This window comes from Synchiropus splendidus, chromosome 13, assembly GCF_027744825.2.
Source record: "Synchiropus splendidus isolate RoL2022-P1 chromosome 13, RoL_Sspl_1.0, whole genome shotgun sequence".
NCBI lineage: Eukaryota > Metazoa > Chordata > Actinopteri > Syngnathiformes > Callionymidae > Synchiropus > Synchiropus splendidus.
In genome coordinates, this window is record NC_071346.1 from 11,659,866 (window position 1) to 11,676,165 (window position 16,300).

At 42.7% G+C, this 16,300-nt stretch overlaps 1 protein-coding gene across 4 annotated transcripts; it reads right to left on the minus strand.

The window, feature by feature from the left end:
- Window positions 1-594: 594 nt before the first annotated feature.
- Window positions 595-16,155, minus strand: LOC128769005 (glutamate decarboxylase 1-like). 4 transcript variants are annotated; one of them, XM_053882208.1, is made up of 17 exons: window positions 15,906-16,155; window positions 15,358-15,466; window positions 13,912-13,968; window positions 12,024-12,161; window positions 10,953-11,195; window positions 9,168-9,258; window positions 4,805-4,917; window positions 4,617-4,732; window positions 4,358-4,437; window positions 3,476-3,530; window positions 3,291-3,407; window positions 3,154-3,218; window positions 3,008-3,086; window positions 2,785-2,934; window positions 2,611-2,718; window positions 2,430-2,519; window positions 595-2,052 (listed from the first exon to the last, which is right to left on the minus strand). In XM_053882208.1, the coding sequence occupies exons 2-17, from the start codon at window positions 15,431-15,433 to the stop codon at window positions 1,879-1,881; spliced, it is 1,752 nt and encodes a 583-aa protein (XP_053738183.1). In that variant the 5' UTR covers window positions 15,434-15,466; window positions 15,906-16,155; the 3' UTR covers window positions 595-1,878. The 4 variants fall into 4 exon arrangements, with proteins under 4 accessions (XP_053738183.1, XP_053738182.1, XP_053738185.1 ...); XM_053882207.1 differs by having other exon boundaries at window positions 15,358-15,469; window positions 15,906-16,152; XM_053882210.1 differs by lacking the exon at window positions 13,912-13,968 and having other exon boundaries at window positions 15,906-16,148.
- Between the last annotated feature and the right edge of the window lie 145 nt (window positions 16,156-16,300).

The window sequence follows — 16,300 nt, forward strand, 5'->3', positions numbered from 1 at the left end:
TTAATCCATTTTGCTAAATTTCATAAACATTAAAAGAACACTTTTTTTGGGTCAATTACTTAAAAAAAATTACAATTATATATATATATATATATATATATTTTTTTTTTTTTTTTTTTTTTTTTTGTCTTAAAAAATATGTATATACAGAAATAGTTACATTCGTTTCACTGACAACAGCAGATTAAAAGGCAGCAGAAACGAAAACTAGCAACATTGAAGAAAACACCGGAAAATAGTGATGGTTTCCCAGCAGCGCTGCCATTGGTGTGTCCTACATGTAGAAATGTTACGGAACTCTGGAATCTCCATTTTGGTGCAGTGGAGCTGAATCTATTCGAGAATACATGCAGAAAAAAGCCCTGGCAGCGGAATCATCGCGAAGAAAAGGACTGGATGTTGAGAGCAGAAAATGGACGAGGGTAACAAGGGAGGAGGGATAGAACAGAAGAGCTGGATCCATGTTGGAGAGGAGCCAAGCCGACACACAGCTGGAGGCCAAACAAACCCTCTCCTGGATGATTAGGCAGAGGCTGTAATGTGAGCGTGATATGGATGTGTGTTTCAGAGGCGTCGTACAAAACAGACAAACAATTATCTTCCTTTAATAGACTTTATTAAAGATCTTTTTCATTCTGTTAAAGTGCCTCCTTAAAACATCCTGGCCAACATTCCTCCACACCAGGCTGCGTCTCCAGCCTTGAACAGTCAACACTTCATTTGTATATATATCTATATATATATCTATATATATAGATATATATATGAGATTTACCCTACAGTTCACATAAAATGGTCCCTTTCACCAATTAAATACTCTGTTTACTTAAAACTCTATATATTATACTGCAGTAGAACACGTCCATTTACAATGGTGGAAAGAAAGAGGAACTCGTCCACGGAGCTCCAAAAACACTGAGAATACAGCTAATATGTATCACAGTTAGTAGACTATATTACAATAAATGCATTAGAATTCAGACACAGTCCTTTCTTGGTAATCTCAGAGACGACATTTTCCCACAGTCAGTCATCTCAACACATTCAGTCTGAGACTCACAATCACAGAAAAGTAACACACAATAGATATTGCATCTCCATCAAGGGTCAGTAGGCAACACTATACATATATGTATTTATATATATATTTTTTTTACAAACATCTATAATTTATCAGAAGTGAAGGACGCTCTCATTTTCTTTGGCAGACAAATAAATAAGACTCCTGTGATTACAAATGTTCAACACGTCTACAGTAAAATACCTGAATTTGCATACAGCGGGAACCAAAGGTGTAGAACAAACACAACACATGATTGCATGAAACAAACAAGCCAGTGTTTCGCCTGTTATTTATAATCTTTTAAACCTCTGAAAGGAATCGTATTGCACTATAATTGAACACACACAGCGGAACTATGTTGTGCACATGAAGTCTTATAGCTTATCGTTCACACCCTAAAATACAAGACACACACACGCACGCACGTTTGGGAGCTTGGTCATAGTAAGAAGATGGGGTGTATGTACAGACAGATGCACCCTGTATTGACGGTGCTGTGATAGTTTTGATCTGTGCTTCTCCTCCCATCTACACATTCACTCACACATTCTGTCTTAAACACCGACGGTAAAGACGAGATTAAACACTGAGTATAAACACCCTATGAGTGTCGCACCTGGGCGGTCAGATACGTGGTGGTTATATATCTGGTCTAAAGGTGGAACAACGTGGGACACAAGTAAGAATCTTGAAGTCTCTCTCATTGCTAGTTTCTCTTCAGACGACACATCCAAAATGCGACAGGCGAAGAGAGACGCTTTCCCCATCTGTACGCGGCACACTGGATGTCTGACTCCTCAGAACTCCCAGCGTGTCTACAGATCCTGACCCAGCCGCTCGATCTCATCGATGAGGAAGTCGATGTCGGACTGGGTGGCCGCCGGGTTGGACACCACCATACGGAAGAAGTTGACTTTGTTACCCTGAGGCTGATAGCCCACCATGGTGGTGCCGGACTCCATCATCATGGCCTTGATCTTTGGTGCCACCTGGAGGATGATTTATGAATCAGGAGATAACACATTATAGATTTGACTCAGTGACCTACATGAGTTACTTCAGTCCTGAAATAGCTCCGCAGTGGTGATCACAAGAGAATTTATGATAACGTGACCCGATCAATAATGAAGCGATCGATGGCGCCGCCCTATTGGGTCCAACATCAATCATATTTATTGATTAGGTCACAATAATTTAACTGCATTTGATGTGAAGAGACACGTTTTAATGACTCATGAGTGAAACCCCGAAAACCACTTAGTCCTCAGCATTTAAAGGCAAGAATCAGTGGCCAAACTGGGATTCAAACCCTAAAAATGCAGGTTATAAAGGGGGGAAGAGTTAATACTGCATTAGCACTGCATACCCGGTGGAGCTTTTCCCGCCGCTCCTCACCGTCTGGCATCCCTCTCAGGCTGGGTGGAATGTACCAGAAGCAAACGTTGGTGTGCTGCGGCTGCAAAGGTAGAGGAGTGACACATTAGTTTCCGTCATCCAGACATAGCAGTGTAAAGCTCCATCTCCTGAAGGAATGAACAAGGTCTCACCACTCCGTTGAAGACCATCTGGTACCCCTCCCTGTCCTTGATCTTGTTGTACAAATACTGAGACAGATCCAGACACTTGTCGATGTGCTGCTCAAAACCAATGGTGCCCTGTGACGGACAGAAATACGTCTCAGAACGGATGTCTTGAAGATAGATAATATATGCGGAGCGCACCTTGGCTTTCCACATGAGCCAGAACTTGAAGATGTCAACATGGCGTCCACACTGGATGGCTTTGTCCCCGGTGTCGTAGGTGACATCGTACTGCTTGTCAGGTTGGAAGAGATAGCCGGCGCACATGGAGTTGCATCCTGCCAGTATTCCCTGAAGATCCAAACATCTCAGTTAGCATCCTCAGCTAAAAGGGCGATTTATCGAGTGCATGTCCTCACTGTACCTTTTCTCTGACCAGGATGGCGGAGCACTGCAGAGGCACACCCATCATCTTGTGAGGGTTCCATGTCACAGAGTTGGCCCTGAAAAGGTAAGACATTTTTTCAAGTTCTTAGTCAGGGAAGATGAATTGCTTCAGTTCCTACGCACCTCTCGACTCCATTGAGCTTGTGCCGGTGCTTCCGGGACATCAGCAGTCCGCCGCCCCAAGCTCCCTGGGGAGACCGGACAGGTTACTCAGACCAGCCACAGAGTGGTTCTTTAAAACCACCTCATGAGATACTTACGTCAACGTGGAGCCACAAGTTGTACTTCTCGCAGATGTCGGCGATCTCATTGATGGGGTCGAATGCTCCGTAGACGGTGGAGCCGGCTGTTGCATTGACAAAGAGCGGCACGTAACCCTGCAGAGAGCAAATCAGAGTTCTGGTTCTGCAGAGCAGAGAAACAGCAGCAAAGAAATCAAACTCACTTTCTGTTTGGCGTCAATGATCTTCGCCTCCAGGTCTGCAGGAATTACTCTCCCCCTGAAACAGCGAGCGAGTCCAGTTATTGAAATCCATCTAATATATATATTTTTTCAATCACACTGATCAGGAAACATATAGTATCATACATAAACTATACTCATTTTCACATGTATTAGAAGCATATTACCCTGTAATTCACCATTATAAAGTACTTATTAGAGCAGAGGTGGGCAGTTAAATTTCCTGAAGGGCCACATCAGAAACTGTAACTGTTGTGAGGTGCCATCATCAAAAGGAAGCGGTGTTCCTCCGAAACATGACAGAAAAATACCCAAAATATATACTTAAGTATCAAGGACAAAATTAACCTAAAAATATTAAATGCAAGTAAGGATATTAAGAAGTGTAAATATGGCATGAAACCTATTGAAATATTTCATTTTCTATGCATTTAATTTGAATAAAAATCGAATATATTTTCAATATTCCCTTAATGTATTTTGAGGAACAAGAAAAACACACATAAATGGCCAATGAAAAGAAGAAAATTCCAGTCTTAAAACAAGTACATGCCATCAGTCATTGGTGGTGGTGGTGACTAAAAGAGAAAGAACAACAAAAAAAGACAGAAAAATTAAAACATATCTGTTATAGTTTTAGTCTGATGTCAAAAGGGCCATAAAAAAATATGGGCATCGGGCCGCGCTTTCCCCAGGTCTGTCTTAGAGTCTTGTTGAAAGTCAGACTATATTTTACCCTGGAATGGTCAACAAAAGTTCACTCTAAAGAGCATCACAATTATAGACTATTGACAATCTTAAACCAGCAAGTTATTATTATTATTATTTTTTTTTTTTTTTTTTTTACGTCACTAGTTTCAGTACCTCTCATCTGTGCTGAGCAGAATCACGTTCTCAGTTCCAAAGCCCAGAGCAGCCCCGGCCTTCTTGATGGAGTAGTGGCTCTGCAAACAAACATGACTTTTAAAACCCTTTTTTTCAAACAAAAACAAAAGGCGACAAAGCAAACATTTATCCAAGGATCGTACTTGATCGTTGGACAATGTAATGCACCCCAGGTGTGTGTCGCAGCCAGGTCAAACAAAAAAAACAAACAATAGTTGAAGTAATGTTTGTGCTGTACATGTTCAGAGGTGAACAGCACCAGCCGGGGAGCTGCAGACATGCCCTTGGTCTTGACCTCAGGATAATACTTGTAACGGGCGATCATCACACTGTACATGTTTGAAATGGCGCCTCCTGTAGAGCAGAAAGACAACTTCAGCACCCTGGACAGAGACGCGCACTAACAGCGCGTTATTCTGAACTCACCGGGAGAGAAGATTCCATCTCCCTCTCCGTTCGGCCAGCCGATCATCTCTCTCATCTTCTTCAGAGTCAGCTGCTCCATCAACACAAAGACAGGGGCGATCTCATACGTGAACCTGTCAGTCAATCATGTACACACGTCAGTCACGGCCGAGCGAGTGATGAACAGCCAAAGTAAACACGAGTCAGCACATACACTCTGCATTAAACAGACAGGAGTTGGGCCGCCAACATTCATATTCAAATGTCGCCTGCATCAGTGCAGTGTTTCATTAAAGCACACAAAGCTTTGATGGCTATCTGTCATGGCTGCCAATCCCTGTGACAAGCCTGAATGAGGCTGATTTGATGTGTGCGACACCGTCCGTGTCTGTGTGACGCAGATAACAGTGTGTGTTGATACAAGATTAGGAAATAATAGAAGAATCCGGCATAATTAATTCTACCCTTTCATGAAAACAAAAGATCAGGGACTAGAAACAGCTCTGAAAACCTGCAGGGAGGACAGTAACGTCAAAAACGGACGGGTGATGATGGAGGGAAAAAGGTAGGCTGGAGTCAGAAAGTGGACCACAGGCACCTTTAGAACTGAGCCCTTTTTTCTAACTAGGTCAGTTACACAACGCTCCTGCACTTATCACCCACTCTCCTGAAAGTTGGAACAAAATGTCCTCTGTTGTTCCACACACTTAGCCATGTTATTAACAAGCAAAGGCCAGCGTTGTTTTATGCATTATCTTGCAAAACATACACAAACTATCAGCATTTTCTTCGTGATACACATCATTTGGAAGATACTAGATAAACAATTGTCAACATTAACAATCCAAAATTAAAACCTGGATGACAATTCTGTCGCAGAATTTGGACTAATGAATTTATTTTCTCATAAATGTAATGATTTAAAGAAAAGAAAATGAACATCACGGCGTCACTCCTGAATGGGATTCCCATTCACATCCTCTTTTATCTGGACTTGACTTCTATAGTCCAGATTTTTCTTTAATATTCAGTATTATGTCACTTTTTAAATGTGAATTTATCTTTTCCATGTTAATTCATTTATTTTGCTGACGAACAATTTGCATATTTTCATAACAACCAAATCATGTGAAACATACAATCTATATATATATATTCAGTGTATATTTAAATAACTGCCAACATTTCTAGAATGAGAGGCATTAAAGTGGAAAGTCACATACGTCTCAAACTATACTTCCGTCAAAAACACGCTCAAATTCACTCATTGTTCCCACAAGGCCTTTTACTACTTCATGGGACATGTATTTTGCCAGCACTGTGTGTTTGTTGCCCATTGGAGAAAACCTCAGCACACTTGTCTCATTGGAGCTTGAGTGTGATGTCATACCTTGAGGTAGAAATGTATTGAATTTGAATGAATTTCACCTCTAACCTTCAGTTGAAACCCAAGCCTTCTGAGTGAACTTTCTGAGGTTTGTCTAGTTGCTGAAAACTATTCTGTCGAGGGAGCTAAACTGCAAACCAGCGAGGGATTACAGTCTGAACATGGTTGACTTTTAAGTATCCTTGAGAAATTGTAGTTTTGTGATAACATCAATTTTTAACATTGATTTTTTTGATAAATCTATCTACATAGAATTCAACTCAGATTTGTCCTGGATGTTAATAAGAAAAGCAAAGCCATCAATGGCTTGTGAGAAGAGAATGGTGTCATTGTGAGCACGAAGGCAACAGCAAAACAGAGGAGGAAAAGAAAGGGAAAGGACAAAGAAGGAAATAGACCAGACTGAACAGCGAAGCCCCATGAAGGAGGGACCAATAGAAACTGAACCCAAGTTTCCTTGTGTAATTGCCCGTGATAAGAGATTTGACCGGAACATTAGCTTCTTGTGGAGACGGCTGGATTATTGCTGCTTTTGGCATAAGAATCACCATGGAAACCAAAAACGCTCACCTCATTTAGACGTAAATAGAAGAGAGAGAACTACATTTCATGAATTTCTACTTTGTACTTTCTGATTCAATCGACTATTTCGGTGGACGTGAGATAAAGCCATGCACCTTTTTAAAATTCTCCTTCCTTCTGCGAGTCATTTCACGCCGTAATGACAATAATGGTGATCATTATCACAATCAGAGCCAATCATTGGGCTTTTCAGGGCGAAAATTACCCCTCACTCACCTGCCTGTCTCCAGGGACGGCCCCTAAATGCCCTTATTATCATCATGAAGGGCACTCGTGTGTGTGTGTGTGTGAGGCTGTGCTCTGATTCCGGTGCGCGTCTTTATATGACTAACCCCCCGACCCCCGACCAAACGCATCTCTGAGCACCTCAAAGCAGCACGAGTCACCGGGGACAATGGAGTCGCAACGATCCCTCCGCGGGGAACGGGAGCAGCCAGTTTTAAACGACAGGGTTTGTGGTGCAGCCGGAGGACATTGTGTGTCAGTGTGGGGCCCAGCTGCTCAGAACCAGCGCACAATGAGTGAGCCAGGCAATGGGCTGGAAAGTCTTGCTGCTGAATCTGGGACAGACATAGCGGGTGTGTGAGTGTCTCCCGGGAGGTTCTGCTAACCCGGGGATGAGATGGGAACGTTCCAGGCGAAAAATGTGACAAATGAGGGTTTAACTTTCATTCAGCTTCTGGTTAATAGTGCTTCGACTGAAGACCCAGAGGGAGCTTGATCACCATGTTGTTCTGTGCCTGGCTTGATCACTACTAGTGAAGAGACCGTCTGTTTTAGGGCAGACACAGAGGAATGTCTCAGACAGCCCAATAAGAAAAATAAGTTCTTCAATTTGTAGCTTTTGTAGCTCATATAGATATATTTAAATGTATATGTATTTATATAGATTTTGTATTATGTTAATACAAATATAAGGTTAATGTCTTGAAAATACTTTTTTTCAAATTTCAATTTTATAAGAATTTCAAGTCCATTCAGAGTAGTGGAAACCCTGGTCATTGTGTAGAGAAAAACATCCCTGAACAAAAGCAAACAGATGCTTTTCTTTGCTTTTGTTCAGGGATTCCTCCATGTTTGTTGTTGTTGTTATCATCCTAGCCCCCACGTGTCTTGTGCATCAGTGTGACCAGTGGACCAGGACCTCCTGCACTGACAAAGGTTCCCTGTTGTCTGGTGAGCAAAATGTTAGATTAAATTAGAACATTTTTTTTTCATTTGAGCTCTTTGGATCGGTTTTAAAGCACGGGTGTTACACTCACGTGTTAATACTATCTCTTTTATCAGGAAAAAAGTTCTAAAAAGAACCTGATATCTATCTATCACTATCCCTTTGGATTACAGAAGGCAAGCTTTAAGATCCGCGTTAGCTGAAACTCACAACATGAGACAGTCTGGTTTGCGTTCATTGTTTTTGGAGGTTTCCAGATGAATTCTTGATATCAATAATCTCCACTGGCAAGTCAAGGCTCAAAGCATGTTTTTGTAGGTCACAATATAAACAAGCTTCGCTGGTGGTCTACTTTTTTCTAGTGGGACGAATAAAATGCCTTGATGGGTCGGAGTTGGCCCCCAGGCCTTGTGTTTGTCACATGTGGTATAAAACCTTTTCCTAAGTAAAAGCTCACACTGAGTGTTCTACTACAATACTGGATGACGTGGTCATAATTGAAGCCTCGCAGTGCCAGGAGCCAAACTAGTTCAGTGTGCAACACTCTCCATAAAATAATTTACAAGAAGCCAGACAACAACTAAAGCAGTGAACCTTCAAACGTCTCAAACAGGGTGGTCTCATAGACTAGCAACAAGCCACACGTATGACGTATTCACGTCATTCACTTCATTCACATAGAAACCTATCGAACCTTCCCCTAGCTTCAGTAAATGAATGTAAACACTGTAGACTGGGGATAAGTCCATTACTTAAAGGTCGCCTCAGCCCTCTGGTCAATAAAAGCAAATGTCAGATCTATACAATACTTTGAGTGTTCAAATGACCAGCTATTAATTACCAGTTATTTACTTCTGACTCATTCCCCGGAGGGTAATAACGGCGACTCCTTTTGATCATATCACAAAATCACGAGTTATTTATGGGGTGTTTGTGCCAGCTGTTGGTGGTGCCTTTTATCAGACTGGGCCACCATGTAGCTGTGACCTCAGATCAATATGCAATCTAACCAGGCCTCAGGCAGCACAGCCACATATGCAGCTCCGCAGCCAAGAATCGCTCAATATAGGACAAACCAAACACTTTATGTAACCACCCTCAGAGGCCATTTCGGACCACCGGTGCACCCGGCGGAGGAGATTACCATAAACACCGGCTGAGGGCTGTTTCCAGTGGCCTACAAACATGACATTGTTTTCGTCCCGGCGTGACATGAGGAGTGTCGTCTCCGGACGCAGACTTACATGTTGGTGTTGGCGGTGGAGGTGAGCCACTCTCCGGCCAGACCGATGATGTCCAGACCAGACGACAGCTGGTTAAAGAAGCGAGGGTGACCTGAGCGAGGAGTAGATAGAGACCATAAGAGCCAGTGGCTATAGGAAGATAAACATGTACCACCTGGTGTAGCGGAGAAGACAGTTGTGTTGAGTTATATAGCGCGATATGGATCAGACATTTTATCGTCTAATGACTCACATTACATTCATATAGAGTATTATTCTAAACATCAGAGTTCATGAATCCCATCACATTGTAAAGTGCACAGTAAATATGCGATCATATGAGTTCAGCCTGGTATGAAAATCGGTCTGGAGTTGTAGACACTGTGGCCCGCCATGATCTATAAAACCCCTGGGACAGTTTGAGTCTTGTCGTTCTTAGCAGCTTGTGTTAGGACCCCTCAGGCGACACTTGCTTTAATAAGACCAGGGAGGGGGAGGACGTCAGAGGAATTACCAAGGGGACAATAAATAAAACTCAGCTCTTTATAAGGGCCATACAGTGGCTCGCAAAGGGCTTTTTTGTGATCTGTGTAGGCTTCATTTTACAATACAGTGTATGGAATGAAGCTTTCATTTCATAAACACAAAAGGAGATATTATTAATACATACTGTTTGATATGCTGGAGAGCAGTTATTCCACCTGCTCTCTGAAATGTCCCAGAAATGGGGGTCTAAACCACAGTGACTGACTTGAATCTTTGGCTCTGTTTTGAGTGTCAGCTAGATGATGAACAAAGGTATGAGCCTTTCAAAATCTTCCCGAACATCAAGGTTCATTTTAGCTGCAAAATTGATCAGTATGTCATATGGATACCTCAAACTTAAGGTTGCCGATGATACACAGTATGATTCAAAATCTTCACTGCATAGCTACCGTACCTCAGCCCCATCGCCGACATTAGCTGAAACTAGTGACTGTCTGGAGCGGGAGGTGGAGGGGAATATGGTCCTCCAAAAAAGAGGCCTATCAATAGGAAGGATTATGGGCCTGTTTTACGCCAACCAGGAACAAAATCTCTGACCCCTAGACTCAAGACAAATGTTTGGAAGTAAGGTGGAACTAGACTACACCATTAACTTTGACACCATGTTCCAGTTTGAGGGAACATGGGCTTAGATGGTATAGCTTCTCCATCCCATCCCACTGTGGCTCCTGGTGTATGGTTTGGAGATAGGTGATAGTCGACCCCAGCTATTAGGTTTCAACAGATAGGTCCAGAGGAGAGGTGGTGATAGTTTCAAATGGAAAACTGAATCCTCTTTTGCTAATGATCAAACCCACAACCACTCCCCATGGAACCTGATCCACCGAGTTATTCAAGAGGTGATGACTTTACAGCCACCTCTCAGTACCTCATAGTGTGAGTCGACCATTTAGGGATGGACACCAAAAGGGCTAATAGAGATGAGCGAATACTGCTTAAAAAAATAAGACACACCCCCAATACATCCAGGTTTACCTGTGGCGAGTTATGATTCAGAAAAACTAAACAACCAATTTAAATATTGTGGGTCAGTCACTGGGGTGAAAAAACACAAGTTACTAGCAGAAGTGTACAATAAGGGAGGGGAGTAAACAGACTCATATTGTCCAAGCTTTTGTGACAGAAAAGGATAAACAAGGGGCTTTGACAACAAAGTGTGTTTGAACTGATGTCTACATATAATGTGACGCCTAACTGTCAGAAATGAGACAGTTCCACAGTTCTTCCAAACTTTCAAGTCGGATCTGGAAAACCACTTACCTGTCCGCACACCATATTTGAGCGTGTCCCGGCAGTCCACCAGAATCTGCTCCAGAGACTCGGGCTGGTCCGACAACTCCAGGTTGAAGCCCTCCATGCCTTCCAGCAGCTGGTGCGGATGGTGGAAGTCCAGCACTTTGGTTGAGCGGTCAAACGTCTTCTTGACATAGTTGGTGAGGATGTCGACCACTTCCAACAAGAACTGCAGTGTCGGTTCTTCTCCATTTTTCGCAGGCAGGAGGTCTGAAAATAAATACATAACACACATTACTGACCAAATAGAAGCAAAGCAGCTCAACATATGAGACTGCTGTGATTAATTCAGATGTATTTTCAACAGTTTCATGTTTAAGACGCAGTTCTATAACTAAATTACTGCAAGAATATAAACGTTTTAGAAGATTAGAAAATAAAAGAAAACATCCCCTCACCCGCCATGTCAGAAACAGACAGAACCGAAATGATTACTGGACTGTGAGGCCAAATAAAGCACAGCATTTGAGTAGCTTAGCAGTGTTAAGCTCAGTCACACAAGCAGAGAACATTTTGATTCAAATTCATGTACAGCAAAATTTAATATCAGCATGCTTTTGAAGTCATACAAGTCACATTTAGCTCTGTTTCTGCATTCGATTTTGACATCTATAATCGCCAAAAATATGTGTTCTTATTTACATAAACTGGATTTTCAGGGACTTATGACAGTCATCGCAACTACACTACAGAACTACAGTCAAGAATAATGAATATGTACTCCACCATGAATTTAAACCCTTCATGAGTCAATGAAATTGTCAATTTCAGTGTAACAAAAGTTGAGCTAATGGGCACATGGTGATCACAAATATACTTCCATAATTAAGAATAGTATTATTATAATTATTTGAAGTGATTTTAAAATGCATTTCTATCGTAGTTCAGTTTTCAAGGTACATAAATTCAATGTTTTGTAAGCGATACCTTTGTCAATAAAGTTTTTTTTTGAATGTACGACTTCCGCTAGAAACAAACTTCCGAGTACTGTCAGTGTGTGGTATTTTTCTGCAAACGAAAGGAGCCACAAAGAGTCACCTCGAGCGAAAAGGTTAGAGAAGTCGGTCTCGGTTCGACGGAAGCGGGTGTCCCGGTCACTGTTGTCACAGGAGAGCAGGTTCTTCTGCCCGGAAAGTCTCCCCTTCTCCTCCAGGCTGTTGTTCTTCTGCAGGAACCCTAAAGTGTTACACGGCGAAGGGTGAGCGTTATCGCCTAGCATCTCCATCCTACTCCCAAACAACACAGCGCAGGAAAAATGGAATGTATCAATTTTAAAAGGCGAAATTTGGAACACTGACCGGTGATGACAAACTTATATACAGCTACACTCGCGTGGTTGTGGGCGTGTCTGGCAGGGTCCTGCTACGTCACCCCCACAACACGTTTCAAAATGCCACAATATATGCAGAACTATTGCTCTACTCAATTGTATTTAAAGGAAGCGGTCTGGAAAATAATCAAACAAGATGAGAATTGTATTATTTATTATCACGTGCTCCAACATAACAGTCATTTCACGCAGGTCCGTCTTCCCATTAAAATCCCTAATGAACAAGTAAACCAGCCAATGACGACCTTTCATTAAAAAAAAAAAAAAGAGCAAATCAGAACCCGAGAAATAAATAACTGAAATGCAACAACGTCGTAATAACGATGTAATACGCGCAGACAAAATGACGTGCAACGCCTCTAATATTTCAGAATGGTGCTCTCAAATCACTCCATATTTTCTATATTTTGTCTACTCTATCCACTTAGTTGTTGTCCAGCGCAACGGCAAGGCCCCTCTTCCAGTAGGGGCGCTAGAGAGTGCACAAAGTTGTTTTTATTTGGACGGGCATTGTGCAGTAAATTAAAAATGAAACAAATAATGCTCACATTCACATTATTTAATGTATGTGAGGCAGTTTATTTCCACCCTATTTTGTTTTATAAAGTATTGTTTCATATATGTTTTGTGATGCGGTATTTGGGGGCGAAATTGTGCATGTCTTGTTTTTACGATTCATTCTTTTAGACTAATGGTTTTCAAGAAATGTGACTCGTTTTTTTTTTTCATTATTTTGGATAAATTACGGTGCAATGATACATTTTAAATAACTGCGAGACGCGTACACTACTTAAATAAAGCTTTAAAATTCACGAAACGCTCCGGCCGTCCGGAGAAAACCCCGGATCCATTTGATGTTTACACTGTTCTCCGTGGATCAAAATAAGTGCTGACCCCTCCCCCACCTCCTCCCACCCCTCGTCACACATTTTTGTTTCGAGACTGATCGGTCCAGTGATCAGGCCGGCGGTGGTGATGTCCAGTAATCAGCCAATGAGAGGTTAATATAGTGGAGTCCCCTTTGACCCCCTCCGCACACGCGCACACTCTCTCACACACACACACACACACACATATATATATATATATAAAGTGCGACTTCTTCAGGTTTAATTGGGCGCAAAGAAAAAGTCACACGCGCTGCAAAATGAGGTCACAAAAATTCAATTAGAGATTTTTTTTCTTCCCTTGATGGATCTTGAATGAGATATTTAATATCAATAACTGTGGTCGTTATGGACGGGGATCATTATGACGCCATTATGGAACAAAATTCATCAGTCCATTGTTGCGCATTCGATCGCGGATGTTGCCATCGGATTGTGATTATTGTTGGAAAAGACATGGGGGCAGTGAAGGTGCCGGGGGGGGCTCGTCTTTGGACCTGCAGGCTCATGTCCACTGACCTTCAGAGGACGCAAACCCGCTCTGACAGCCGAGGATGCTCTTAATAACGGCCTAGTTTAGAAGGCCTCAGCGGGCTCCGTAAATATAGCACAATTGAAGAGGGGGAATGGAAATTCGTGAGCTGTTTAGATAAATCTAAAGGTTGAAATGAAGGGGGGGGGGGTCGCAGGCGACGGCGCCCAAACTTACCACAGATCTTCATCCCGAGTTTCCGTGTGCATCCGTGCATCCACGCGTACTCGTTGGCTAAAACAGAATAAAGTTGCTGAAGGTGAAGGTGACGACGTGGGTGAGCGGGAGATGGAAGCACATGGGAGCTGCAGGGTGGGCGTGTGAGACCCACGGAAGACTCGCTCTTAAGGGTCATCGGTACTTTTTTTACCCTTGCTTTTCCGATCACTGGCCAGGGGAGTGAGTCTTTTAACATTTCCGATTGAAGTTCAATCAATATGAAGTGGCGGAGGATCCTCGCAGGCTCACACACCCACGGCCGAGGGGCGGAGTGGGATTAACACCCGTGAAATGAGCTCACGGAGGAGGGCAGGAATTAATTGAGTAAAACTCGGGATGTGACGGGAGCGAGCTGCTGATGTCTGTGGCCGGGCGGGCGGGCGCGCGCGCGGGCGGGGGCACGCGCCAACACGCGCACCAGGCGAGCTCGGGCATGATTGACAGCAGAGAGATGGAAGGCGCGCGGCGAGTTCGACGGGAAATGATGAAAACAAAATAAATACAGAAATAAAGAAAGTTCCACAATTCCGATTTAGAGAAGCAAACGCTGAAAGCCACCAACACACACACACACACACAATCTTCAAGCCGGCGGGTGTGTGATGAAGCGTAGCAGAGAGAGATAATGGTGGCGTCGAGCAGCAGCAGCAGCAGCATAAATAAATACGCACAAAAACAAACATTCTCTGAAATGTGTGTTTCCATACATGCAGCTCTTCTCCTCAGTGAAGACAACGTTTTAACAACAAACAAATAATATTAATGACGTCTCCAGTTATTTTTTTATAGAACCGCTTTGCAGAAATAATTATAAGCACACCTGTATTATTAGTTAAATATTGGTGTTTTTGTTTGGCGTAAAATATGGTTTGGATAAATAAATCGTAAATATATATAACATTCATTTTATTATTTACATGTATTCAGCGTAAAATGCATTGCTTTCTGTTTGATTACGAACTCTGTCGATTGGTATGAATGTGTTGCATGAAATAAATTATAATATCAAGAGACGTTATAGTTATGTGCAAAGGTCGTTTAGTGTAATAAAAAGGGAATTTCATATTATGAAAGAATGAAAATATTGAATAATATAGAAAATATTCAAGATGCAAAATATTGATTTTTTTTTCTGCTTTGTTGGAAAGTAAAAAATAATAAAGCGGTGAATATTGGAATGGCAATTTATTTCTGCGTTCTATGGCAGGCTGCTGTGATGGCTCTGTTTTTAACCGCAGTGATTAACGACTTGAACCACACAGCAAATGGCCCGCCAAGAGGAGGGGAGAGGGAGCAGACAGAGGTGTGTGTGTGTGAGCGTGTGCGTGTATGCGTTCTTGAGCAAGGCACATCCAGCTCTGTAAAGCACAGCCGTCCGCCCTGAGGCGAAAAGTGGGGACCTACTTGTGGTCGCGGGTCTTAAATTGGCAGAGTTGGGGTCCTGCTCCCCAGCCGAGGTTCTGGGTTCAGACGTGGCCATCGCTCCTGCGTTATCTTCAGCTGTGGAATAAGTCTGCTGCGGACAGTGATAAAAGTTGATCATTTATATCAGAGCTGATGATATATTTCTGCTCGAAAATGAAGCCGCGCACTGTGGAGACGCGCAACGGACAAGAGGAGAAATGTCTCTAGAGATAAGGCGCACATAAATGTCCATCCATATCCGAAATGATGAGCAATATTTCACCAACTCATTTAGCTGTTAAACACTCCCCTGATATCAGACACCATTGAGGCATATTTGAAAGACATTTTAAACACTAAGATTACTGTTGCGCATTTCTCTTAAGATCCTCTCTAACGCATCAAAAAGACGTGCTTAAATGTTTTTGAAAAAGTCATATCATGTTCGCTCACTGTCACCGCTTGCATTCGTCAGTCATTAAACGAGGGCGCGACATACGAACAGGTGTATTTTCCTTTCACTCGCGCGAAAATAAGTGGAATCTTACCGGCAGTCCAGGTTATTAACGAATCAACAGCCGAAGACGCGACAAGAAACACTCCAGTGGGTTCGTCGGCGGAAAACCAGCGGAGAAAATCCCATCCAGCAAGTCACCCAGTCTCCCTGAAGAATATTTTTATGCGTTATTTATATATATATGAGGGGCTTTGGCTGCCCATTGGTCTCTGCGCGCAGGCGTGAGTCACAGCTTTCCTCCCTCTGACTGACTAATGAAGCCTCCCTGACAGACACTTTAAGAAGCCCCCCAACAAAAAAAAAAAAAAAAGCAAAAGGAAAAACACCAGTGACGTCTGCGCTCACCCCCTTCTGTCTCCAGGAAGGTGCGCGAGGGGAGACTGTGAAATGTATTCTGAGTGGGCTTCACACAAATTGACCTTGAGA